The 25,541-nt window shown below is 38.5% G+C and overlaps 1 protein-coding gene and 1 long non-coding RNA gene across 2 annotated transcripts in view; one reads left to right on the top strand and one right to left on the bottom strand.

Moving 5' to 3' along the window:
* Positions 1 to 20,672, top strand: part of VPS4B (vacuolar protein sorting 4 homolog B) — a 32,043-nt gene extending 11,371 nt beyond the window's left edge. Inside the window, exons 2-11 of the mRNA XM_025931068.2 lie at positions 535 to 646; positions 1,805 to 1,961; positions 4,105 to 4,172; positions 7,949 to 8,068; positions 11,209 to 11,365; positions 11,802 to 11,950; positions 12,443 to 12,524; positions 14,538 to 14,757; positions 17,614 to 17,754; positions 19,190 to 20,672. Coding sequence (XP_025786853.1) covers positions 535 to 646; positions 1,805 to 1,961; positions 4,105 to 4,172; positions 7,949 to 8,068; positions 11,209 to 11,365; positions 11,802 to 11,950; positions 12,443 to 12,524; positions 14,538 to 14,757; positions 17,614 to 17,754; positions 19,190 to 19,291 — 1,308 coding nt within the window. The 3' untranslated portion in view covers positions 19,292 to 20,672. The remainder of the gene's footprint in view (positions 1 to 534; positions 647 to 1,804; positions 1,962 to 4,104; positions 4,173 to 7,948; positions 8,069 to 11,208; positions 11,366 to 11,801; positions 11,951 to 12,442; positions 12,525 to 14,537; positions 14,758 to 17,613; positions 17,755 to 19,189) is intronic.
* The window catches only part of LOC147575676 (uncharacterized), a 28,590-nt gene continuing 14,590 nt past the window's right edge, over positions 11,542 to 25,541 (bottom strand). Inside the window, exon 3 of the long non-coding RNA XR_015242634.1 lies at positions 11,542 to 12,119. This is a non-coding gene — a long non-coding RNA (uncharacterized LOC147575676). The remainder of the gene's footprint in view (positions 12,120 to 25,541) is intronic.

Here is a 25,541-nt window from a genome sequence, read left to right as displayed (position 1 = left end):
CTTACTAGCTTTAAGCTTGACTTATGTTGAATGAAAATTAATGAGAATCTTAGTGATTGGTACTAGGTAAAAGTAGTAGTCAGCATTTACCCATTTAACAAATGTCGTTCACGTTTTGTAAATCATTATGATGTATAGTAACATGCAATTGAGATTTAGGGAAAACAGGTGGATTTGTTTTAAGATTGCTTTTACTTATTTATTTAAAAATATTTATTTTGGGGAGAGCACGGGGCGGGGGGGAGGGACGGGCAGAGAGAGGGGGACAGAGGATCTGAAGCAGGCTCTGCGCTAACAGACCGACAGCAGCGAGCCCCGTGCGGGGCTCGAACTCATGAACGGCGAGATCATGACCTGAGCCGAAGTCAGACACTCAGCCAACCGACTGAGCCACCCAGGTGTCCCTGAGGTTGCTTTTAGTTAAAAAAAAAAAAAAGAGAGAGAAGGAAAAAAACACGTTCAATATGACCATTTACATCACAGTGTTGTTGCTTATTTGATTTTGATGATATGATTTTGCCTCCCTTCAAACAGAAAGCAATAGATCTTGCTAGCAAAGCAGCCCAGGAAGACAAAGCTGGGAACTATGAGGAAGCTCTTCAACTCTACCAACACGCGGTTCAGTATTTTCTCCATGTAGTTAAATGTAAGGCCATAGTTTGTTTTCTGTTTTAAAACGTTAAAGGAAAAGATTATTCTGTTTCTTTTATAAAAGTTGAAATATAATGCCAGAAAATTCTAAACCATCCATTTGCAAAATATTCCCGGTAGCTTGTTAATAATTTTTAAGTAGTCGGCAAACAAATGTGCATAGCTATCCTAGTTATTGTTACTTTGTCTACCTAAAAATATTAAAATGCCATATAATCGATGTAAATAGTTTTTATTTTACTGGCGATATACCCACATTATGTACGAACCACATTTTCGAAGCGTCTCTGAAAATACTCTCTTAAGTACTTTAAAAAAAAAGGTTGGGAGTCATTTTGTTTGTATGTTTTCCAAATACGTACTGCATGTTTCCCACGCACCAGGTACTGTTTTAGGCACCGGGATGCGACGGTGAGGGGAACCCTGCCTCCGTGGATCTTCAGTGTAGGCTGAGCATACGACAAAAGTGTCTCTGGCAAACTGAAAGTTATTTGTTACTGAAAACTTCAGCGGTTGGATAATTTAGGATTTTCTTTTGAGCTTCTTCATTTCATGTTGAGGTTTTTCTGTCAAATAAAAGTGAAACTAAAAATGAATCCTAAGATAATTGGGGCCGGTCCTTGCCCTGCATGGACTGCTCAAGTCGGCTTTTGAAATAGCTCCTGCAGAGGCCTTTGTGGAGTAAAATTACTGTATTGGGGGCACCTGTAACACGGAATTTCCGGCATTCTTCTACCATGAGATGAAACTTACGTAGACATTAATGGAAACGGTTGATATTACTTTTGTTGGTCTTAGAATTGGTTTTATGCGAGAGCAGCCACTTTCAGCTGTCCGCACAAAATGTTAAAGGAAGAATAGAAAACCCACAGAATATTACATAATTTCTTCTTATTATTTAGCATTAATTTAACATATCCTAGTGTCTTGCTCAGATTTCTTTCTGCCTCAGACCCGCTGTGGGCTTCCAGCCGTGCTGGAGGGAAGCGGACAAGAGTTGGTGATGGTTGGTTACGAGGCTTAGAGATACCCTTCCTCCCTCCCCCCCCCCCCTCCCAAACTAGATTGTCCGTGTCTCAAAAGTGTGTCTAAGAGTTTAAACCTGTCCATGTAGAAGACTAATGGAAAGATCTCTCTCACTTCCCTTTAATAGATGAAGCCCAGGGTGATAAAGCCAAGCAGAGTATCAGGGCAAAGTGTACAGAGTATCTTGATAGAGCAGAAAAACTAAAGGAGTACCTGAAAAAGAAAGAGAAAACTCCACAGAAGCCAGTGAAAGAGGGACAGCCGAATCCAGCGGACGAGAAAGGGTATGTATTTTAGAGTGTTAGACTTTATTATATCTACTTAAAAGAGAAAACTACATTTAACTTGTGAAATCCATTTCTTTTGTTTAAACCAGCTGTTGGCAACCCAGGACTCAGAGGCCAAATCTGACCCACTGCCAGTTTTTGTAAGCAAAGTCTTACCAGAACATAGTCTCTTACGTCTAAGAAAATGAGATTGTGGGACCTTGCTATCTGGCCTGGTTGGGTTTGCAGGCAGGAGGTTCTGGTCAGCTGTACGGGGACTGTGACGCTCACTGTTCGTGGTGTGCAGTGGCGCAAGTTACTTGGGTAATCCCTGTGGTCGCCGGGAAGGGAGTGCCTTGCAGGCAAGGCTTTGGGGCAGCTTCCGAAGGCCATTTCAAAGGACATAAGGAATGGAAGAACTAGAGGTGACCGGCTGCTTCAGACTGCACGGAAGGGTTTGAGGAAGACTGCAAATTCAGCGTTTTATATCCTCTGTTCAAGACATGGTCAGGGAATCGGCGGTTCCTGTGACACCTGAGAATATTTTCTCTTCTGTACCTACAGCACTGACATAACAAAAATCAGACCCCACCTGATCTTGCGGATTACTGCATTTCAACATGGAATCAACTTTAGGGTTTCTTATGTGAAAGTTGGGCCATTTACTGGCGGACTAATGAAACCGTTGGAAAAATTTTAGTTAACCTCGAATGACCCCCTGACTCTTCCTGAGACTCCTTTGCTGGGAGAAATGTCCTCTCCTCCCTGTGAGTTGAGGACCCTGTGGGGTCCACTCCTGAGATGGCTCCCTAGCAGGGGGATACCAATTCTGTATTGAATAGCAGGACCCATCTTGGCCAATTTAAGCAAAAACGGATTTATTACAGAGTCTTAACCTTATAGATCTGGGGGAGGGCGGGCAGGGAATCCAGCTTGGATTCCGTAGCGTTAGGAGAAATGCCCGCCTCCCCCAGGGTGTTTCTGGTAAGGATCCGAGGCCTCCTGGTGCCAGGCAGGAGGACCTCCGCCCAGCTCCCTCCGCAAAGCCAGGGTGTTCGCTCTCAGGCATGGTCTCCTTGCACGCAGCGGCCACCTCAGCTGCTTGCCTCCGCCTTCTCGGAGGAGCTTCAGTCTCCTGTGGGGCCCCAGCTGCAAGGAAGCCCGGGCAGGGCAGTTGTGCGAAAGCACCGTCTTCATTGTGCAAGAAAGCACGGTGGGACGAGGCTGGAGTGGGCGTCAGGTGAATCGTTTGGCGGTCTCCACCCCACCTGTAACCCCACCATCCTAGGATAACCAAGCCAGTCCCGTTTGGGGGAAAAGATGTCTAGCTTTTTAATCCCCCTTTATATTTGATATGTAAAAAATGATGTAATGCCATATTTTTTGCTTTACCACTTTTTCATTCAACATCGTGTCGTAAATATCTTTCCAATAAACTATTTCTACATCATTTTCAAATACTACAATGTGTTCTATCATATACTAATCCCTATAATTACGCATACTCTATTTCTAATTTTTTCCCCTTTGGGAACAGTGTGGGCGTGATTATCCTTGTCGTCAACTCTTTGAACTTACTTTAAATTATTTTTTCAGAATAAATTCTTAGATATGAAATATCTGGGTTGATATACTTGTCTTTTGGTCTCAGTTCATTTTCATCAAAAGCTTCATCTATTCTTTGGAACCCCCAATCTAAGGATTACAGACCTTGATGCTTTAAATAATTAATATTCGGGGGTTTTCTCTCCTGGTTATGGCTTCTTGTTCTGATACATAGTTTGCCTGGTTTGGTGTTTTTATGTTGTTTACAACTCTCCTGTAACTCATCTAAAGTCTTTTGTGGAATGAGGTGTGGGGCATGCGTTTATAAATGTGCACATACATAGGTATGTCATGGGAATTTGGAGCTGGTTCCTGACTTCATTCTGGTCTTTTTGCCCCTTTCCTGTTCATGATTTCATATTGACAGATAACATGCCTGCTTACTATTTTATTTAATATATTCTTATTAAAAGTAATAAAATAAGGATAACTTTTAATACGAATGTCTTATTTTGCCACTTAAAGTACAAATATTTCAGATTAATTTTTCCTTCATTTTTGCCTTATTTTGATAGCAATGAGTGATCATTTGAATATATTAAATTCTTTTTATTAGGAATGACAGTGATGGGGAAGGAGAATCTGATGATCCTGAAAAAAAGAAACTACAGAATCAACTTCAAGGTTGCTTTAGATTTCATTTTTAAATTTACTATCTTATTTTTTTTTTAAAAAACCTCATAGTGAATTGTCTATCTGAATTGCTTTTTCCACCTGTATTCAAATGAGGTTCAAGAACTGGCTTTGGTTCCCAGTGGCCCCATGCTGGCTCTGTGTAGGCCATTTTCACAGGATTTGCTCTGTAGGATCTCAGCTAGGTTGTTTTTTCTATGTAGTCAAATATTGTTTGGTTTTATATGTGCCTTAGAAACCTGTCCGTCAACTTACTCGTTTTCATTTTGTCTTATTTGCCCCCTTCTAGAGAAGGTAGCATTTACACTAGTAGCATGCTGCAACATTTAATGGTATTAAAATTCTCAAACTGTCAGAGGAACAGAAGGAGTTTGGACTCACGCTTGGCTTTTATTGCTGTTGCCGTAGCGTATTCATTGATGGTTTATTTCATGTTTCCAGACCTTTCGCATCGGCTTCTTACTCTGTTTCAGTGTTGCCATTTACATTAATCTCTTCCAGCTTTCTGTTTTTACCTTCCACACCTGTAAAAAGCCTGTTCGTTCTCCTGTGCTCGTAGTATAGCGGTGTGATGGGGAGGGTATGGATTTTTAGTTCCATTCAGATCTGGATTCCCCTCCAGGGCCTCCTGCTGAAAAGCTGTCTAATCTTGGGCAGGTTCCGTAGCCTCTCAGAGTAGAAGAACCCAGCTCTAAGATGGAAATTAACAATACCTTCTTTTCTGGGCAATTAAGAGATTATGACAGTGTAAAACCTGACAATGTTATATCTGACAAATTTTAGGGCCTCAGTAAATGGTAGTCATTCTGTGTATCTAAAATGGCATCTATTCAATTGCTGACTATATATACTGAGATTCGATCATCATTTGATATGTTAGCTGATGACTTTTTGGATTGAGTTTTATGTATTTTGTTAATTTGGATCTTACCGAATAGATGCATAGCTGGGAAGGATTTCCATTATATAGGCACAGCCTTGGTGAGTGAATGGTGACTGCACCCTGCTTGGCCAGTCTTTTAATCTTACTGCACTAACTGGTCTCTTCATTTTTATTCTGTTACCTGTCTTACTAACCGCACTGGGACATCTAGGAGAACACTCTAAGGGTAACACCTTGGAAATGCTACCGTTAGTGAGGATACTTTTACGTAAGTCTGAGAGCTTGAGTGGCGGATAAAATCAAAAAGCAAAGGCCGAGTTTCTGCTGCCACAGCAGCACTGCCTGGAGCGGTGCGAGCACACGCTTGCTACTCAGTGAGCTCTGCTGGACAACCCCGTGGTCTGTGCCAGGTGGCCTTACTGTTGGAAGGCAAAAGGCATTTTTTTCTGTCCTGCTGTTGTTTCCCCTCTCTCCCCCACAAAGTAAAAACTGGATTGTATCTTTAGTTTTGGAAAAGATACAAGCCAGTTTTTAATAGGGAATTTTTCTTTAAAAATCAGTAATGATAGGGGCCCCTGGGTGGCTCAGTCGGTTGAGCGTCCAACTTCAGCTCAGGTCATGATCTCACAGCTCCTGAGTTCGAGCCCCGCGTCGGGCTCTGTGCTGACAGCTCGGAGCCTGGAGCCTGCTTCCCATTCTGTGTCTCCCTCTCTCTCTGCCCCTAACCCACTCGCATTCTGTCTCTGTCTCTCTCAAAAGTAAACAAACGTTAAAAAAAAAAAATCAGTAATGATAAGGACCAGAGATGTACAAAAATACAAATGCTGAAAACACATAAATGAGAACATTTATTTGGAATTTCAGGATGAAGTGTAGTATGAAATCCTATCCTTTCATATCTAAGTCATTTTTTCCGTCTTTTCATTTAAGAGTTGCTCATGGATTTCACTGTAAAATAGCCTTTCTTGAATCTTGCCTCTTTTCCCTGAAAGAGTATTTTAAATCTTTTACTTCTGTTTTAAGTTATGATTTTAAATGTAATATTTGATTATTAAAATTAAAGAATTTATGATTTGAGTTTTCTGTTAGCTGTTTTGATGCTCACGGACTTTTTTTTTGAGGTTAAATAACATTAGTATAATACAGAGTAGGTCAAAGACTGGATGAATTTATATAATTGGAAAACAAATCATTTGGCTTGTATTCCCAATAATCCTTCTCCTCCTTTTTAGTTACTACTTTTGTCAGTGTTACTTTTATCTGAATTTTTTATCACTAAATATTCCAAAGTCACTTTTCAACTTTGAAAAGTATTAATTAAGTATAAAGATAAATTATGGCATATTTAGAAAATTCATACTTAGGAAAAACTCTAATTGGCCAGATGATATTTACATAATTTAAAGTAAATTTACTTTTGTTTACCTATCACAAAATCCTATGGGGTGTTGTAAATGTTTCCTTACTAATCTGAGTGGAACATAGAAAAGAAAAAGTGAATTGGCTTTACTTTATACTTACTGTAAACTTTTAGAATGTAGAAAGTGTTTAAGGTTTCATTTCAATTTTTTTTTTCAAGATTTTATTTTTTTAAGTTATCTCTGCACCCAACGTGGGGCTCGAACTTAAAACCCTGAGATCAAGAGTCACATGCTCCACTGACTGAGCCAGCCAGGCACCCCAGTTTCATTTAATTTAGGTCTATAGCTAAAGATTTTCATAATTTAAGTAGGTTGTGTAATATAATTACTCTTTGAATAATAGATGATCTTTCCTAACAAGAAGAAATACCCATAAAACTAAATTTATTGGTAATCAGGAGACTGTGTAAGTGGTAATATTTTGTTATACTTAAAACAGTTATATATTACCTTAGAACTGGCTTTTGGAAATGCTTTTTTGTTGTTAATTTTTTTTTTAATGTTTATTTTTGAGAGAGAGAGAGAATGAATGCAAGCAGGGGAGGGGCAGAGAGACAGGGAGACACAGAATCAGAAGCAGGCTCCAGGCTCTGAGCCGAAGTCGGACACTTAACCGACTGAGCCACAAAGGTGCCTTCGAAAAGCTTTTGATAAAAGAATAACTAAAAACTTTTGCCAATAAGCTGTATTAGAAGAAATCTTTTGTGGATTCTTACTGCAACAATTAGTGTCGCCTTTGAATATAATATACAGAAAAACTAAATCATTTAGATAGCTTTTTTAATGTACAAAAATTTTAAGTAGGTCTATTTAGAAGCCAAAAAGAAAATTTGGCAAATCTTAGGAAAATATTGCAAATCTACAAGAGCACACTTCTCTCTCTTCCATCATCCCCTCCCTTCCCTTCTCCCTACTATTTATCTGTGCATCCATCTGTCTGTCATCAGTTAAAACTTTTGAGGACATTTTTCTTTTTGTGGTTAAGGAGAGCATTAGATCACTGGGTGTTTTTGTTAAAAAAAAAAAAAAAGAACTAGTAGATCAGCCCCCCTTGAACAAGTACTTACGACACTTTAGTGCCTTCAAACATGACGGCCACTTGCTGTAATGTCTGGCGATTTTCCAGACACTCTAGTATTCATTACGTCATTTGATCCTTACACTAACCCATCTTAAGTAGTTTGGGGAGATAGTGTTATTTTCATTTTACAGTGAGGAAGAGGAAATAGAAAAGCTAAGTGACCTCCCCGAGGTGATCTAGTCGCCCACCCCAGCTTCCAGACTCCTGTTGACTCCGCCCTAATAACTACTTCCTTGTCACACGAGTTCTAAAAGGTTCTTAATAGATAAAACTTTTCCAGACAGTTTTATAACGTGTTTCTTGAACGTCATTATTTCGTGTTGTATTCTACATTTGATAGAATAGTCTTCCTTAATTTAAAGGTGACATAATGTTTTTGTAGGTGCCATTGTTATGGAGCGACCAAACGTGAAATGGAGCGACGTTGCTGGTCTTGAAGGAGCCAAAGAGGCACTGAAAGAGGCTGTGATATTGCCTATTAAATTTCCTCATCTTTTTACAGGTGAGATGAATGTTAAATATTTTTTTGGTCATTGTTTAAAAAGTCATTGATGACTGAAGTAGAGCGTTGTGAATTTTTGTCACCGTATTATAAGGTAACAGCTTACATCAGTTCTGTTATGAGGTGGCGATACACCTTTACACAAAGGTATTTATTTCATACACATATTTGTAATATGTACATATATAGATATATGGCCACACAATGTAAATGTCAACCAGTAGGGTGATCACCGACATGCAGTGGAGTGCTGTGTGCTCACTAAAATATAGGGCACATTTACAGATCTACATTATTAACATGAAGGCATGCCCACGTGTATGATAAAGGTCCAAATCCCACGTTATAAATGTGTGTGGTATGTTTCTATATTTGTTAAATAAATGTGTGCTGGGAAGTAAAAGTAGACCGACCAAAATGTTAAGGCTCTGCCTGGGTGATAAGATTAGGGGTGATTTTTACTTCTTTGAACTTTCATCTGAAGTTTTTGCAATGGCCATGCACTAGTTTTATGAGAGTTCTTCCATTTCTTGAAAAGAGGAATAGGAATTGTTTACCATTTTCAGATGAAGTACCTACCTCTAGGGACAGCTGCTTCTCACTGTGACAGAATATTGCTAAGCCAGCCGTCTGGGTGTCGTTGAAGTTACAGCTCCAGCAGTAGGTGATTTGTGCTGCACCTTTCCTTCATTTCGTCCTGTGTGTGACCGAGAGCCTGCCTGTGTTTGTGCTGTGGCTGTACCCACAGTGTCACAGTGAAACGGGGCTTCCCTTTTAGAAACAAGCTGGTTTATGTAGAGAGCGGATCTGTGATGTTGGCCTCAAGCTGAACACTTCCAGAAGGTACTGTCGTATAGAGTAGTGGTGAGCAGAGAACCCATGGGCCCCCAGTGGTCCACCTAGCAAGGTATGACTTACAACCTAACTTTAGAAATAGGAAATTAACAGTGTCAAAGTGACATCGTGGGGGCGCCTGGGTGACTCAGTCTGTTAAGTGTCAGACTTCGGCTTGGGTCATGATCTCACGGTTTGTGGGTTTGAGCCCCGCGGCGGGCTCTGTGCTGACAGCTCGGAGCCTGGAGCCTGCTTCCCATTCTGTGTCTCCCTCTCTCTCTGCCCCCCCCCTCTCGCACTCTGTCTCCCTCTCTCAAAAATAAACATTAAAAAAAATTTTTTTTAATTAAAAGTTGACATCATGATTCTATAAAGGCACAAAAGTATGGTTGAGATCATTTTATATTACTTACATCACTGTTTTGCAAACACGTCATTTATGTATCTTCTTTATGATTGTTTCCATATATGTGTACCGTTATTATTTTTTTTTAATTTTTCTTTAAATCACTCATTTATAGAGCAAATTTGTATAGCCTAAATATACGGAGACCAGCAGGAACCTGTAAGTGTTCAGCTTCATAAGTTATCAGAAAGTAAGTATATCTATGTAATCATCATCACACAGATCAAGAAATAATACCAATAACCCAGAAGTCTCCCTCTGCCAAATCTTTCCTCTGCAAAGGTAATCACTCTCTTGACTCCTCTAACACCGTAGATTGTTTTGTCTGTATTTGAACTTTTAAGTCATCTTATTTTTATGTACTAACTTCATTTAAAAAAATTTTTTTAACATTTATTCACCTTTGAGAGAGAGAGAGACAGAACATGAATGGGGAAGGGTCACAGAGAGAGGGAGACACAGAATCCGAAGCAGGTTCCAGGCCCCGAGCTGTCAGCACAGAGCTTGACATGGGGCTCGAACCCATGAACCGTGAGATCATGACCTGAGCCAAAGTCTGCAACGTAACTGACTGAGCCACCCCGGGCGCCCCTGTATTAACTTCATTTTAAAAGATTGCTTTGTGCCTGCTATAAATGGAAAAAAATTAATAATTTTCTAATATTTAAAAATTATTTAAATACAAAGTATTTGTGTGCTGCGTAGAAAGCACTTCATATGCCACTAATTATATGTGCCACATTTAAGGGAACACTGACTTACAATTGTAGACATTTAAAATAGGAAGATAGAATTCAAGTCAAAGATGAGGCTTATGTAACAATTCTCAGATTTGCCATTAGTAATCTGCATGTCATTCTTTTATTTTTATTCTTTTTTTATTTTCTTAAGTTTGTATATTTATTTTGAGAGACAGAGTGCATGCAAGCAGGTGAGGGTCAGAGAGAGAGGGAGAGAGAGTCCCCAGCAGGCTCCACATACAGAGCCAGACACAGAGCTGGACCTCATGAACCGTGAGATCATGACCTGAGCAGAAATCAAGTCTCCACAATGCCTAACCCACTGAGCCACCCGAGGCGCCCCACGTGTCATTCTCCTATGGATACCATGTACCTGTCCAGTTTGCACCTAGAAGTTTTTTAAGTGTATAGTTAATATTTTTTTGCCAGATGTAACTCAGCCTGTTTTATTTTAGGCAGTGTTATGATTTCTCATTAGGAAAATTGAAATACAGAGTTGATTTGCTCACTTGTTATATTTTGGCAAAACTAGGATTTCAGGTAGAGTCCGCTTATCGTTACCCAACCACTTGAACAAGAAAACAAGAATAGGCTCTCTGTAATAGTAACCTTTGCCTCCTTGTGGAATCAGGAACTGAATAGAACTTTGTGAGGGATCACCCAAACTGTATTAGTTTCATTCCCCCAAGCGTCAAATATTTAAAAGAAAATGTTTCCAGCTGCCCTTGCCCTATGGATATAGTTTGTCCTACAGTGTTCTGGTATTAAGGATCATACACAGTAGACCATCAGGTAGTACGTTTTAGCTGAATGAGTCTGCCTTTACTAGATTGCAAGACCCTCTTGTATTCACAGTTCTCCGTCTGTACGTTGTGGTTTCAGTGCATAGTGGTTGAATGAACGAGTGAGCGAGCAGTTGAGCTTCCTATTAGAAGGATTATATATCTATGTAAACCCATTGGACAAAGTGGTCTCTAGAAAAAGCAAATATAATATTTCTAAGACATACTTACCTTAGATTGATTTATTTGAAAAAAAAATTATTCTGTTAGCTGCAGAGTGAAAACTTCTCCACAGTATTCTTCAGTATGGGTGATGTCTCGAGTAACTGAAATTAACAGTCTTAGGTTCTCATGTTATTTTTCTCATGTGAATTTTAGGCAAGAGAACACCTTGGAGGGGAATTCTGTTATTTGGCCCACCGGGAACAGGAAAGTCCTATTTAGCCAAAGCTGTGGCAACAGAAGCAAACAACTCAACGTTTTTTTCAATATCTTCCTCTGACCTTGTCTCTAAGTGGCTAGGAGAAAGTGAAAAGTAAGTAGTAAGTTGTTTTGGGTTTTTTTTTTTTTTTTGGTTTTTTGGTTTTTTTGGCTTTTTAGTTTTTCTTTGCCAGGTAGTCACTATATCAGTATATAAAGGAAGAGTCTTCCTACATCATGAATAGACATTCAGAGAAGTATCTGAATATGAAATAAGTATTCATTTCGCTGTCAGATCAGTCCCTAGTTTGACATTTATTTCATAGGGAAAAGATAGCATATGTATAGTTATATATAGCATAGTGTAGTAAATCATAAAGTGAATCATCCAGTTGTAGTATTCTTATTTTCTAGACCAAAACATAGTTGGACCTTTTAATCTGTAGAGTTCTTATAATACTGTATATGTGTTGTTGTTGTTGTTTTTTTTCATTAAGTCCTTTGTCATTTACTATTCTTTTAAGAAGCTGAAAGCTTTTACTTATTTTTAGGCTAGTTAAGAACTTATTTCAGCTTGCCAGAGAGAGTAAACCTTCCATCATCTTCATCGATGAAATTGATTCTCTGTGTGGCTCAAGAAGCGAAAACGAAAGTGAAGCTGCCCGTAGAATTAAGACGGAGTTCTTAGTTCAAATGCAAGGTAGGCCGACTGGCTTTTCACATAGTTTCTGTTTATTGTATCACCAATATCGTCACAATAATGAAACAGTGAAGTTCAAGCTGAGTTTCTTCGTTTTAGCGGACCGCGTGTTTGCTTATGCCAAGCTCCATTCCGGTCGTCCTCCATGGTGTAATCATCTTGCAGTACTCTGGCAGAAACAGGAAGATTTGCATATTCACTTACATCATACCAGGAACAGTACCAGCAAAAGGAATTTGTAGACTTCAAATGAAATCTTTCAAGAAATATTTTGAAAAGAATATTAATAGTATTTGCCCACAGTCTAGCAGATTTGATTCTTGGGAATATTTGCATTGTAGTTTAATAATGTGATACTTGATTTTTCAAAGAGACTCTCTCAAGGTGGGGCACTATAACATTAAAACCCCACATTCTTAACAGAACGTACAGGCAATGTTTAAAGAACACTGAAACGAAAAATTATTTAAAATATTACTTATTTTGGTGCAGGCGTTGGTGTAGACAATGATGGAATTTTGGTTCTGGGAGCTACAAATATCCCCTGGGTTCTGGATTCTGCCATTAGAAGAAGGTATGAAAATATAGTAAAGATCTTATTTCTAACTACAGATGTAACAAGTCAGTAGCAATTCCCTTTTTGTCTAGTGAAGAGGCATTCTGAAAACTTTTCAGAATTTTTTTTTTTTATTTTTTTTCACGTTTATTTATTTTTGAGACAGAGAGAGACAGAGCATGAACGGGGGAGAGTCAGAGAGAGAGAGGGAGACACAGAATCTGAAAAACAGGCTCCAGGCTCTGAGCTGTCAGCACAGAGCCCAATGCGGGGCTCAAACTCACGAACCGCGAGATCATGACCTGAGCCCAAGTCGGACGCTTAACCGACTGAGCCACCCAGGCGCCCCTAGAATTTTTTTGATGTGCCCTAATCCTGCTGGCCCCCAGTGTCGGAGGAAGAGAGGCAGGCATTTGTTTGTTTGCTATGTTAAAGTTACAAGATGTCCACTTACGAATCTTTCACATTGGAACATATATTACCTAATGCTTAACTTGTAATTCAGACTATGCTTAGTGGGCACTGATGCTTCTAAAATTTACAAATATAGCTTGATATTTCAATGGAAAACTTTCACATAAAATTTTAGCAAAATGACAGTTACATAGGTTAAAGTATGATAGATAACCAAGATATATTTTCATTAAAAAATTTACATTTATGGGGCACCTGGGTGGTTTAGTTGGTTGAGTGTCCGACTTCGGCTCAGGTCATGAGCTCGTGGTGTGTGGGTTCTCGAGCCCTGTGTCAGGCTCTGTGCTGACAGCTCAGAGGCTGGAGCCTGCTTTGGATTCTGTGTCTCCCTCTCTCTCTCTGCCCCTCCCCTGCTCATGTTCTGTCTCTCTCCCAAAAATAAACAAATATTAAAAAGGAAGTAATTAAAAGAAATTTGTCTATAATTTTTAAGTTGCATACGAAACTTGAGCTACAGGGAAGGTATATAGTCTTGTTACTTTTATTTATTTATTTTTTTATGTTTACTGAGAGACAGAGAGAGAGCATGAGCATGGGAGGGGCACAGAGAGGAGGAGACATAGAATCTGAAGCAGGCTCCAGGCTCAGCTGTCAGCACAGAGCCCGACACGGGGCTCAAACTCACAAACCACAAGATCATGACCTGAGCCGAAGTTGGACGCTTAACCGACTGAGCCACCCGGGTGCCCCTAGTCTCGTTAGTTTTCACACACATAGTTCCCTATTTCAGTCACTGAATTTTGCATGGTAAAAATTAGCATCAGTTCCTGCCGCTTTTACCCCATTCACTTGATGCTTTGCCAAGATGCTAGGTTACTGTCCAGTATCAAGAGAGGAAATCTGCCCGTTACTTTTGCAAACTTGTCTAGTTCTAAACCCCAGTCTGTAGATAATGGAAACTTAAACTTCTTACTGCCACAGAGTTACCTAAAGGGAAAACAATCTTCACAGCCACTTAAATTGGCCTTTGTTACTTCCTATCTCCAAATGCTGTCTAAGAAGGCAAGCAAAATTATTCTTAATAAAACAGTGTTTATGAGATAGTATAACTATTTATTCTGAATGTACCTATTATGATAAAGTGGACATTTTGTGTCGACATATGCTTATTATGTAAGATTTTGAGTAATTTTACTGTTTTGGATTTGGAGAATTATTTTGTCCTCTCTTATTTCATATGATGAACCATAATCCCTTGATCAGGAGTTCAGAATATAAATCTATGGGGAGCTAATCTTGTGAGACATACCAGGTTGCGACCTCTAGACATACAAAGACTATGGCCAAAATAACCCAAAACTCATGTGAGAAAGATTAAGTCACTCCAAACTGGTTCTCTCACTATGTTGGTTTTACTTGTTAGTTGTTAACATGTTCTGGATATTTTCCCACTGTTTAACCAAAATATATATCTTTAACTCTGACACATAGAAATCAACCAGCTTAGCTTTGTATAAATGAGACCATCTGAGTATCTTGTTTCTTCTTGAAAAATCTGAATTTTCAATTGAAATTAAATATATGTAGTAATATTCTTGGTATAATTTTTCTTTCAAGATTCGAGAAACGAATTTATATTCCTTTGCCTGAGGCCCATGCCCGAGCAGCAATGTTTAAATTGCACTTGGGGACCACTCAGAACAGTCTAACGGAAACAGACTTCCGAGAACTTGGGAAGAAAACCGATGGTTATTCGGGAGCAGACATAAGTATCATTGTGCGTGATGCGCTCATGCAACCTGTTAGAAAAGTACAGTCAGCTACTCATTTTAAAAAGGTAAGGAGCTTTGATCCACCCTTTCATAGGTTTTTAAAGTCAGGCCATCATTAATTTGTCTTCAGAGAATTTCAGGAAGGTTTCAGTTCTGTAAACTAAAGTGCGTTTATAGAATAGACATTTCCATTTCATTGCAAATAAGTTCTCCCACAAAGTTTATTAATAGCCTTAAAGTATTTTAAAATGTTACGTGCAATGATTTTTCTAAGTACTTATTATTTTGATGTAAGTATAGAAACTTTTAAGTATATAGTTACCTATGATGTAACTAGAAGGAATATCTTTGAGCAGAACCTGGTGCATTTACACTTCATTAGCAAAAACGGCCGCCTGGGTGGCTCTGTCAGTTGAGTGTTCAACTCTTGACTTCTGCTCAGGCTGTGGTCCCAGGGGTCGTGGCATCCAGCCCTGCGATGGGCTCTGCGCTGAGTGTGGAGCCTGCTTGAGATTCATTCTCTCGCTCTCTCACTCTCGCCCTCTTCTCCCCGCCTTCTCTCTCCTCCTCTCTCCCTCCCTCTCTCCCTTCTCTTCTCCCTCCCCTTTCCCCCACTCCTCTCCCTTTCTCCCCCCACTGTGCTCTCTCTCTCGTTAAAAAAAAAAAAAAAGGTAAAAATAATAATGGCTGATACTAAATATCCCCATGCCTGGAACTGTGTTCTATTCTTTATCTTACTGTTGTACTTGGTCCTCACAAAAACTCTGCAGGAGGTGCCTTTCGCCACCTGTTGATCATTAATCTGAGACATAGATGTTAACATGATAAAACTGGGGCTTGGACGCTGACCCGGTTTGCTGGGGTACAACTGGAGGGGTGCAGAGGTATGATTTTTCTCTAGGTCACGTGTACTTCGGAATGTGAAGCCTTGCTTCCCATACACCATTCTGTCTGCATGAATGAGTTGAGCATATAGTGTTTTGTCAAACGACCATGGTCTTGGGACGTCCATTGTAAGTAACAGTGGAGTAGGTAATATGGACTAACCCTGTTCCTAAGGGCTGCGGTGTCCCATGTTACTCATGAACATGGATGTGAGAATCCTGAAAAACTATTAGTAAACCTAATCCGGCAATCTATGACAAGACTGCTATATCATGAGTAAGTTACATACGTATGTCTGTTAACCCCACAATAAAATAAGATTTTAAGAAAAGGATGAACCTGAATTAAAACCTGAATTTAAAGCCCGAGTCCACAGTTTGCCTGTCACATCTCCTTGAGCACATTTGGTTACCCGTTTCAAGCTCATTTGTATCTTCTCCAAAGTAGAGATGACAACACTGCCTCGAAGTGCTCTGTGCGAGAGGAATGAAGCAGCTCTCGTGAAGCATCTCTGTCCTGGTACCTGAGCAGCCCAGGAAACGGCTCTTTCCACTTCTTCAGCCATTTCGTTACTGAGGGAAATACAGGAGGCTCAGGGTCAAGTTTAGTCTCAGCCACTGTTATTTTCTTTTAAATTCTCTTTGCCATTTAGAAACTATAGATTTTTAGGAATCCAGTCCTTTCTTATCCAGAAGTTTTCATTCAGTTCTCCGTATTACTACCGGGACAGGCTACACGACCCGGAAGCCAGGTCCTTACTAGAGGACAAAGGCAAAGCAGCCAAATCAGGGTTAACACCAGGTCTTCTCTGCATCACCAGCTATGGTAGAGCTCTCAGTGGCTCCATGCTTTACTCCCATTTTGAAGGATGATTATTTCAATCAAAAACAAGATTGCCTGTTTATTTTGTCAAATGTCTAAAGTACTGGTAAGTCAGGAAGCACCACAGTCAAAAACAAAAGTCCTGGGTGGCACCTGGGTGGCTCAGTCGGTTGAGCATCCGACTTCGGCTCAGGTCATGATCTCACAGTCTGTGAGTTCGAGCCCCACATCGGGCTCTGTGCTGATGGCTCAGAGCCTGGAGCCTGCTTCCGATTCTGCGTCTCCCTCTCTCTCTGCCCCTTCCTCACTCATGCTCTGTCTCTCTTTGTCTCAAAAATAAATAAAAACATTGAGAAAAAAAAAATTCAAAACAAAACAAAAATCCCTTGTGCTCTCTTTGGCACCACATTTCCTACAAACAAAAATCCCCACAGCTGAAAGGCTTGTGGGGAAAGACAGACAATAAAATAGACATAATAAGTGAAGTTAGAATGTTTATTTTTCTGCACCTACCCTAATCCTGGGATAATACTTAAGACTGATCATCAAATAAATATTAAATGTGAAAGCAGCTCCCAACTGGTATAGATTTGTTGCCATCTAAAAAATACTTGTGTGTGACTCTGTCACAAAGGTTCTCTCTCTGGGTGTTATTAAAATTTTATTTTAAATTAGTTATGAATCACAAAATAGCACTGAAATTATACTTAGCATTTATTTTTGTGCTTATATTTAAAGAAGAAATTTTTGTTAAAAAAGACAAAGATTCGGTGATTTCACACTAATAAATCTAAATATCACAGAAACTTTCTCAGCTTTAGAAAATAGAGAAACTTAGGAGAATTATTGAGGATTACTTTTTTTTGGTCTCTAAGAGCATTTAATAAGAATTAGAGAAGAAAAGAAAACTCTTAATCACAGGTAACTTTTTTTTTTTAAATTTTAATTCATTTTCTCCTTGTGATCATGTAAGTAATTTATGGTAGGAAATTTCAGACTATAGGAAAGCCTCAAGAAAAAAATTAAAACTAAGCAAAACCTATCCCATCACCCAAAGACAGCTAGCTACATTTTGTTGTATATTCTATTTATTTGTGGAAGTCAACATTTTAACAAAGTATAGAATGGTACATTTTCACATTTCCTGATAATGGCCTAAACCTTAATTTTGTTAATTTGTTCAAGTAAATATTTCAGATTACTATTTATTCCAGGTTCGCGGACCTTCACGAGCTGATCCTAACAAAATAGTAGATGATCTGCTAACACCATGTTCTCCAGGTGACCCTGGTGCCATTGAAATGACATGGATGGACGTCCCTGGGGATAAACTTCTGGAGCCAGTTGTTTGCATGGTTTGACATTTTGTTTGCTTTTAACAAAAAACTTAAAACATAATTTGTAATTTGTGAGACAAAGATAAACATTTTACGTAAAATTAGCTAGGAAATTGTTTGTGTAATACTAACTATTCAGTTAAAAAGTTGTAAAGATAATTAAACTTAAAATGTAACAAATAATTATCTTTAAAATATTTTCTTGGGCTTTAAGGAAAATTTAATTTTAAGTGAAAAAGCTATTTTTCAAAAACAGGCTTCTAAGTTTATAGGTCTTACAGCTGGGATACGATCACCAAAAGACTTATCTATAAATTATTGTCAAGACTTAATAAAAAGTGGAATTGTTGAAAATTTCTTTTCTGGGGATTCTAAGATTCTGTAAAATATCTGGAAACCCTAATGCATGTATCATAGTATTCGTGATGGTATTTTTGTTTTACTTCTTCAGGCTTCATAGAAAGTTTAAATATTATAGTGCTTGAAAAAAAAATCCTGAAACCAAGTTTTTATGATAAAAAATTAAATTTCTGTAGTTTATATTGGAGGAATTAAAATAATTTGTAAGATTGTTATTTTGTAACGTATAGGAAGCTTACTGTGATGGAAAAGCTACATTTACTGTTTTTATGTTTTCTTATTGGTGAATGTTCAGTTTTTTTTAAATCTTCTACTTCGGTTACAGATTTGCAAAGAGCTTTGTGTCAGAATTAACAGTAACTTCCAGAAAAAAAACTTACTTACATGGTATATACTCTATATCTATAGATGTACATGTACCTCTATAAGTACATAAGTATGTCTATAGATATATTTATGTGTTAACCATACTGCTTCTCTGAAAAGTTATTCAGTTGTTGCAGTCTTTGCGATATTATTTTTTAAAGATTTTGTTCTTTAGATCATTTTTCATATAAGAGACATAGCCTAGAACTTAATTTTTTAATGAATCTCTGATATTAGCATATTTTCTTACCATTTGATCATAATTTTGACTAATAGCTAAAAAATTCTGATAGTTGGTTTTAATTAATTGTATTGTGTTTCACATAAGTGTAAGTGAATGATTATGTTCCTTTTGAATTGCACTTGGTGAACTCTCTTGTTTAAGAAAGAAAAACAGGTAAGACTAGGAAAGAGATCAGGGACATATTCTGGAGGGCCTTATTCTGGAGAGTCTCAGGCTTACCAGGATTGTACTTCTGATGGGTAGTGGGGAGCCATTGAAAGTTGTGGTCAGAACAAGGCAACCAGTTGAAAGCTGCTGTGCAAAAGAATAACATGATCAAAGATTTTCTCTAGAAGAACAAGAGAGTTTGTTGTGAATAACTTATGGCGCACTGCAAATACTTAGATTTAACCTTAGATGGAAAGTCAGTAGTAATAATGATGACACAATGGTTTTTAGTTGATTAAACCTATTACTAACACCTCCCTTCTTTTTCCCTGACAGTCGGATATGTTACGGTCACTGTCTAACACAAAGCCCACAGTCAATGAACATGACTTGTTGAAATTGAAGAAGTTTACAGAAGATTTTGGCCAAGAAGGCTAAACCAAAGATAACAAGGAGGACGTTTACCATGTGTGTTCTTTCCTTCGTAGGTACTTTTGCCTTTCTTAATGGCATTCAGATTGTTTCCAGTAAAACTCTTTTACCACAGGAAAATACAGATCTCACTCCAGAGTCCCTTTAATTTTATATGTACCTTTGCTCCATTACCAGTTAAATGCTCCTGTTAACAAAAATGATAAAATAATGGATTATAAGGAGATCGGTGATACATGAATGGCAAAAAATAGGAATTGCCCAGTTAAGAAGAGGATTAAAATTGATTGAGATACCAATATTTAGGATGGGTGGTCTTTACAAAGAGCATGTATTCTTTATTTTCTCTCTCTCTCTCTTTTTTTTTTTACCAGAATGTAATAGGGCTTATTTTATATTTTGAAAAAAAAATTCTTAAGCATCATTTGCTTCAATGTAAAATTTATTTACTTTATTAAATGATAGAATCTTTATTCTCAGGGATGGGCAATACTAGCAAAGAGCACTGTGATTGGGCTTGAAAGATTTTGAATTGTGTTCTAGCCGGGTCTCATTAAGTTTTGATAGGCTGATATTTTTCTTTGTGTAGATTTCAGTAATTTCTTTAAAAACAATGGGCTTCTATATTTAATTAAATAATACCTTTCACTGTGCAGTCTCAAAAGAAAGACTTTCTAAATTAGGCATTGTCTTTATCTTGAAGAAGAAAATTGTCTATTTCAGTGTCTTTTTGTAGCAAGATTGACCAAAACAGATGGCAAATAAATACATACTTTTTAAATAACTCTGTCATGAAATGCTATAATGGGAACCTTTGCTAAAAGGAATGGCCTCCCTTTGAATTGTGGCAAGTTTCTTGTGGGTGTGTGTGTACATATATATATAATTTTTTTTTTTTTAATATAGGCTACCAAGGGTTTTATCTTTTACCTTTTAAGTTCAGGGAATAGTTTGTCTTGGCCACACATATGTTATCAGTATAATGCTTGTGAAGCTTTAGAAATGAACTAATGTCTCATTAAATAATAAAATACAAACATGATACGTTATTTTAATATCTTCAAATAAATAATCTGAGGGTGTATGTTATAGACACTTTAGCATCAACACTAAGTTGTGCCTTGTGCATTTGCATTGGCTATATATGCAAAAGGATTATTACATTAGCTGGAATGAGATAGGTTCCTTAATTACTGTAAAGTTCTACCTTGCAAATGCTATAGAGTAACTCGCATTTTAAAGTATATTTGCACATTTTACATATAATGCTTTCTGGTTGCCTTTGGGTTTTCTGTACAGATTGTTTTTGTTGATACTAAATGGAAATCATAGGCCTGAAATAAGCTGTTCTTATGTGAAGTAAATTGACATAACCTACTATTGGCTATATTCTGTGTATGCTTCTTTATTTTGGGATCTCCTTCCTGTATGGAAGAAAATAGTATCTGAATGGATTACGTACAAAGAAATCATTAGAAATTATTAAGTAAGAATGTATCCCTGAAAACTCCATTCTTCAGCAACTTTTATGTGAGAGTTTGGAATTAATTTGGCAGAGTAATGTAATTCTTTGTGGCTGCCTTGTAAGATAATTTATATTCTTTATCAGCCTTGGAATTATATAGTGTTGCTATTAATTATATTAGGAGAATTCACATAACTATGTTATTATAATTAATAGTTGAAATCAAAATTTTTTGTAAGTCTAGAATTTGTTTTGAGGAAGTATTTTAAATAATTTGATAAAATACATGACCCAATGGTATAGAAGTATAGTGTTGATGATAAATGGGTACTTTATCACACTTGATTCCCACATGGGCTTTGAGAACTATATCTCAGTACTCATATCACTTCTGGCCATAGCTCCATTTTCTGCATTGCATCTTCTACATTTTTAACATTTCTGGTTCTAAACCTATTTCTGGAGTCAAGTAATTTTAGACTTATTCTAGAATGGTAGCACATAGGCCATTTCCCCTGAGTTCCTTGTGGACAGATTACTCAGGCTGTGTCTGAACCTTGACCATTATGAAATTTTGGGTAGATGGTTTCTGAGGCTACTTGAGTACCTCTATGAGCCACACCCTAGATGTTAAAGAACATTCTTTTTCGCAGCCTGAAAATTACAGGGGTCTTAGTAAAAAGAGTTTCAGTAGAAAAGTCACTTTTGAGTTCACTGTCATCTACATGCAGAAAAACAATGAGTATGTATATTTGATTATTAATATGAAGTCCCATTTACCTGCTGGCATGGTTGAGAAATTGAGACACAGCTCCTTAACCTTGTAGCCATAAATGTTGCTCGACGCTGTTGCAAATGAAGCGACAGTGAATGCCCAGCATGGACACCGAATTTATCTCAACTTTAGGAGCTCTCTTAGATGTCACGTCATTTCCTACCTCTGTACCTTCTTTATGTCAATTTTGTTCCTCGCACATAGAGTCCTTTCTTCTTTGCTGGTCCAAATCCCATTATCTCTATTAAGACCTAGCTCATGACGTGTATAATCTCTTGAAGGAGCGTTCCTAAACTCTCCCCATCCTACCTTTGGATTCCATTAGTAATACATTGCTACTCCTATCTTAAAATCTTTATCCAAATTGCAAGCACATTCTGTTAATCTTGTTTAGATCATTTACACTGTAAGCTCTTCAAAGCAATATTACATTTTCTCCTGCGGCTGGCACAGTGTGTGACCTCTCTTATTAGGTACTTGCTGAAGGCTCGAGAAATCAGGGCGTCAAGTCCTTATCTACTTCCTGGATTATCTGTGAGACTTTTTATAAAATAGAGAATTTGAAGTGACTTTGTTCTTGCTGGTCTAGTGAAAGGATAAATTTCAGTCTTGGTTACCAGGGACTGAAGGCCGAGGTACGCCAGCACTGGCTCGTGTCAGCTTACGAGGACCAGTGCACATGTCTCCCCACCTGGGAGGTCCGGGAGCTCATGCCGGGAGCTTGAAATCTGCCGTGGCAAGAGGTGTCAGAGGTCAAGTTTCCGTTCACGTGACGCCACACAAAACACAGCGTGTCCGTAATTTAAACGGAAAAACTAATTTATTGCATTTGTAAAAACAAAATACAGAAGTTACATGTGTAGAGTCCTAAAAAGCATGTGATAAAATCCAGTACCCATGTATGATTTGTTTTAAAAACGTCACACACTAGGAACAGAAGGGAGCTTCTTAGTTTAAGAAAGGGCATCTACCAAGAAGAAAAAAGCGCTATAGCAGGCACCATACTTAATTGTGAATTTTTGAAAACTTTATCCCCCAGAGATCAGGAAAAAGATACTGGAGCCTGCTATCACCACTTCTTTTCAACTTTGGACAGGAGAGTCTAAGTTTAGGGATTAAAAACAAAGAAACAAAATTGTCCTTCGCAGGGAACATCGTATATGTAGCACATCCAAATTAATATAAACTCCGAATTTGAATTTAACAAGATGATAGGATGCAGAGTTAATAAAATCATGGTATTTATCTGAGCAACAATCAGGAACTGAAGTTAGGAAAATAGTACCAATTGTAATAGCATCAGAAAGCACCCACTGCCTCAAAATAAATCTGAAAGATGTGCAGACCTTCCCATAGAAAGCGAGGACACATTATAAACGGAAGCTCAAGAATTAACTACCTGAGTCAGTGGAGAGATGGGTCCTGTTCGTGACTTGGAAGCCTGTGACCAAAATATCAGTTCTAACCCAGTTGATACTAGACTTTAGTTAATCCCAAATCTGGATCTGGGTGATATGTAGATCTGTCTGTGTTATCTACGTATATATTATCTATCTCTCTAAAAAATAGATCCTTGATGAATTCATTGATGATTTAAAATTTTTGTAGTTTGAACCCATTTTTTATAACAGTATATTTCTCCTAGCTGTATCTGTCCATATAAACATTCATCCAGATATCTGTACGTACACAGAGAAACATAACAAATTATTTTCACCTTGTGTTCGTTATCTTATTTGTGGGTAGTGAGATTTTGGTTGATTTTTAAAATTTTCTCTACCTCTTTCATTTCCTATTTTCAGATGTCACCTTTTCAGTGAGGCAGTCCCTGCTCATCCTGTTGAAACTTGCAATCCCTCCTGACGTTCCTTATACCCATTCCCTGCCTTTATTTTCCTCTGTAGCACTTACCATGTAACATATTGTATAGTGTACTGTTTTCCTTATTTGTAATTTCTCCTACTAACATGTATGTTCTGTGAGAGCTGGGATTTTGTCTTTTTTTTTTTTTTTTTTTTCCTTTGCTCTATTTCAATATCTGGAACAGTGCCTGGTGGGTGCTCAATAAATATTTATTGAGTGAATGAATCTTTGGATTTTTTTCTAAGTTTTACTACTTTACAGTGTTTATAATTTTTGCCCCCCCCCCCCCATTTTCACCTTTAAAAAAATTAAGAATGAAAATAGATACATCAAGAAATTAACAGTGGCTAAATTTGGGTGGTAGAAATATGGATACTTGTTAGTTTTTTTCTTTGTTTTCATTTTTATTTAAATTTCCCAGGGCACCTAGGTGGCTCAGTCAGGAGTCCAACTTGATTTCAGCTCAGGTCATGATCTCCAGGTTCCTGAGAATCAGGTGCCGCTTGGGGCTTTACGCTGACAGCATGGAGCCTACTTGGGATTCTCTCTTTCTCTCTCTCTCTCCTCTCTCTCTCTCAAAATAAATAAACATTTAAAAAAGAGGAGTTTGGGGGCACCTGGATGGCTCAGTCGGTTAAGCTTCTGACTTCGGCTCAGATCATGATCTCACGGTCCGTGAGTTCGAGCCCCGCATCGGGCTCTATGCTGACAGCTCAGAGCCTGGAGCCTGCTTCAGATTCTTTGTCTCCCTCTCTCTCTGACCCTCCCCTGTTCATGCTTTGTCTCTCTCTGTCTCAAAAATAAATAAAACATTAACAATTAAAAAAAAATAAAAATAAGAGAAGTTTTAGTTTCCCAAAATAAGTACAAGTTTTTAATTAAGAGTTACAGTGGGGGGGGGGGGGTGCGTTGATGGCTCGCTTGGTTAAGAGCCTAGAGCCCGCTTCGGATTCTGTGTCTCCCTCTCTCTCTGCCCCTTCCCCCGCTCGTGCTCTGTCTTTCTCAAAAAATAAACTTAAAAAAACCAACAACAAGGTACCGTTAGGCTGACACCTGATCACAGGCATTTGTCTCCCCCTTGGGAACCCTATGAAACAACAGAACAGGTTTTAAGAGAGAGAAAGAGAGAAACAGGACAACATACTCCTCAAACAAATGTACTTTGGAGGAGTGCTGTTCATCCAAACTGCCTTCCTGGTTTTGGGAATGCCCCTGGCCGCCTGCTGCAGAAACCACAGTGGGGACATCCTGTTTTTCTTCATCGTCTGGCAGGCATCACAGGGGCACCTGACTAGCCTTGGTTAACCAGGTGCCATCTAGGTCCATCCGTCTGGAGCACCACAAAGATGGCAGGACGTTAAAAGCAGGACTGTAGCAGCATCAATATCATCCAACCCAATGGGAACCTGGTACCTGTGGTGAAACAGCTAATCACCTTACGGTTGCATGGAAGAAGTCCCCAGTGAGGACAAGACATTGGGGAACCACTTCATACCTGCTGTAGAACAGAATGAAGGCACGAGAACTCGAAGGACTGCTAGTTGAGGTCAAGGCCAGGAGAGCAGCCCAAGGATCTTCTGGGACTAGGACTACAAACATATCCTGCATCCACAGTACTAAAATAATCAAGTGAAACTTAAGAGTTGATCCTGCAGGTTACCAAGTGATACCAGTTGAATTCAGATTCAACAAGTTTGGGTTTGGGATTTGGGGTTGGTAGTGGGGGGAGGTTATGTGAAGGTAAGGAAATTTGGGAGGGAAAGAGCAGGGTGCACAGTATTGGGATATGTATATTTAGAAGGATGTGAGGGCTTCTGAGTCTCAGGAAATACTTGGGGCATTGTGTGTGGGGATGGGGATTTTGGTGATCAGCCAAGAAAAGGAGAACCTAGTTTCAGATCAAATCTATTGATGTGAGTTCAGTCACAGACTCAATTTACTGTTTCGGTTTGAGCTGCTGGGAGTGGTTTTAATTGTTTGGCCGCTTGAAGAAACAATTCAACAATCGACTCACTTGGAACTCCATTAATATGTAATGTAAAAGGAAGAACCCAACATCTTTAGGAGATAGAAATGCTGGTGTGGATTTCCCATGTGAGAACCATTCACAAGGCCTCACTGTTCCCAGAGAAGGTCAATAACCCAGTCCCTTA

The sequence above is a fragment of the Puma concolor genome, chromosome D3, assembly GCF_028749965.1.
Source record: "Puma concolor isolate L17-30 chromosome D3, mPumCon1.1.hap2, whole genome shotgun sequence".
NCBI lineage: Eukaryota > Metazoa > Chordata > Mammalia > Carnivora > Felidae > Puma > Puma concolor.
The sequence above is the reverse complement of the archived record's forward strand: the minus strand, read 5'-3'. Positions and strand labels throughout refer to the sequence as shown.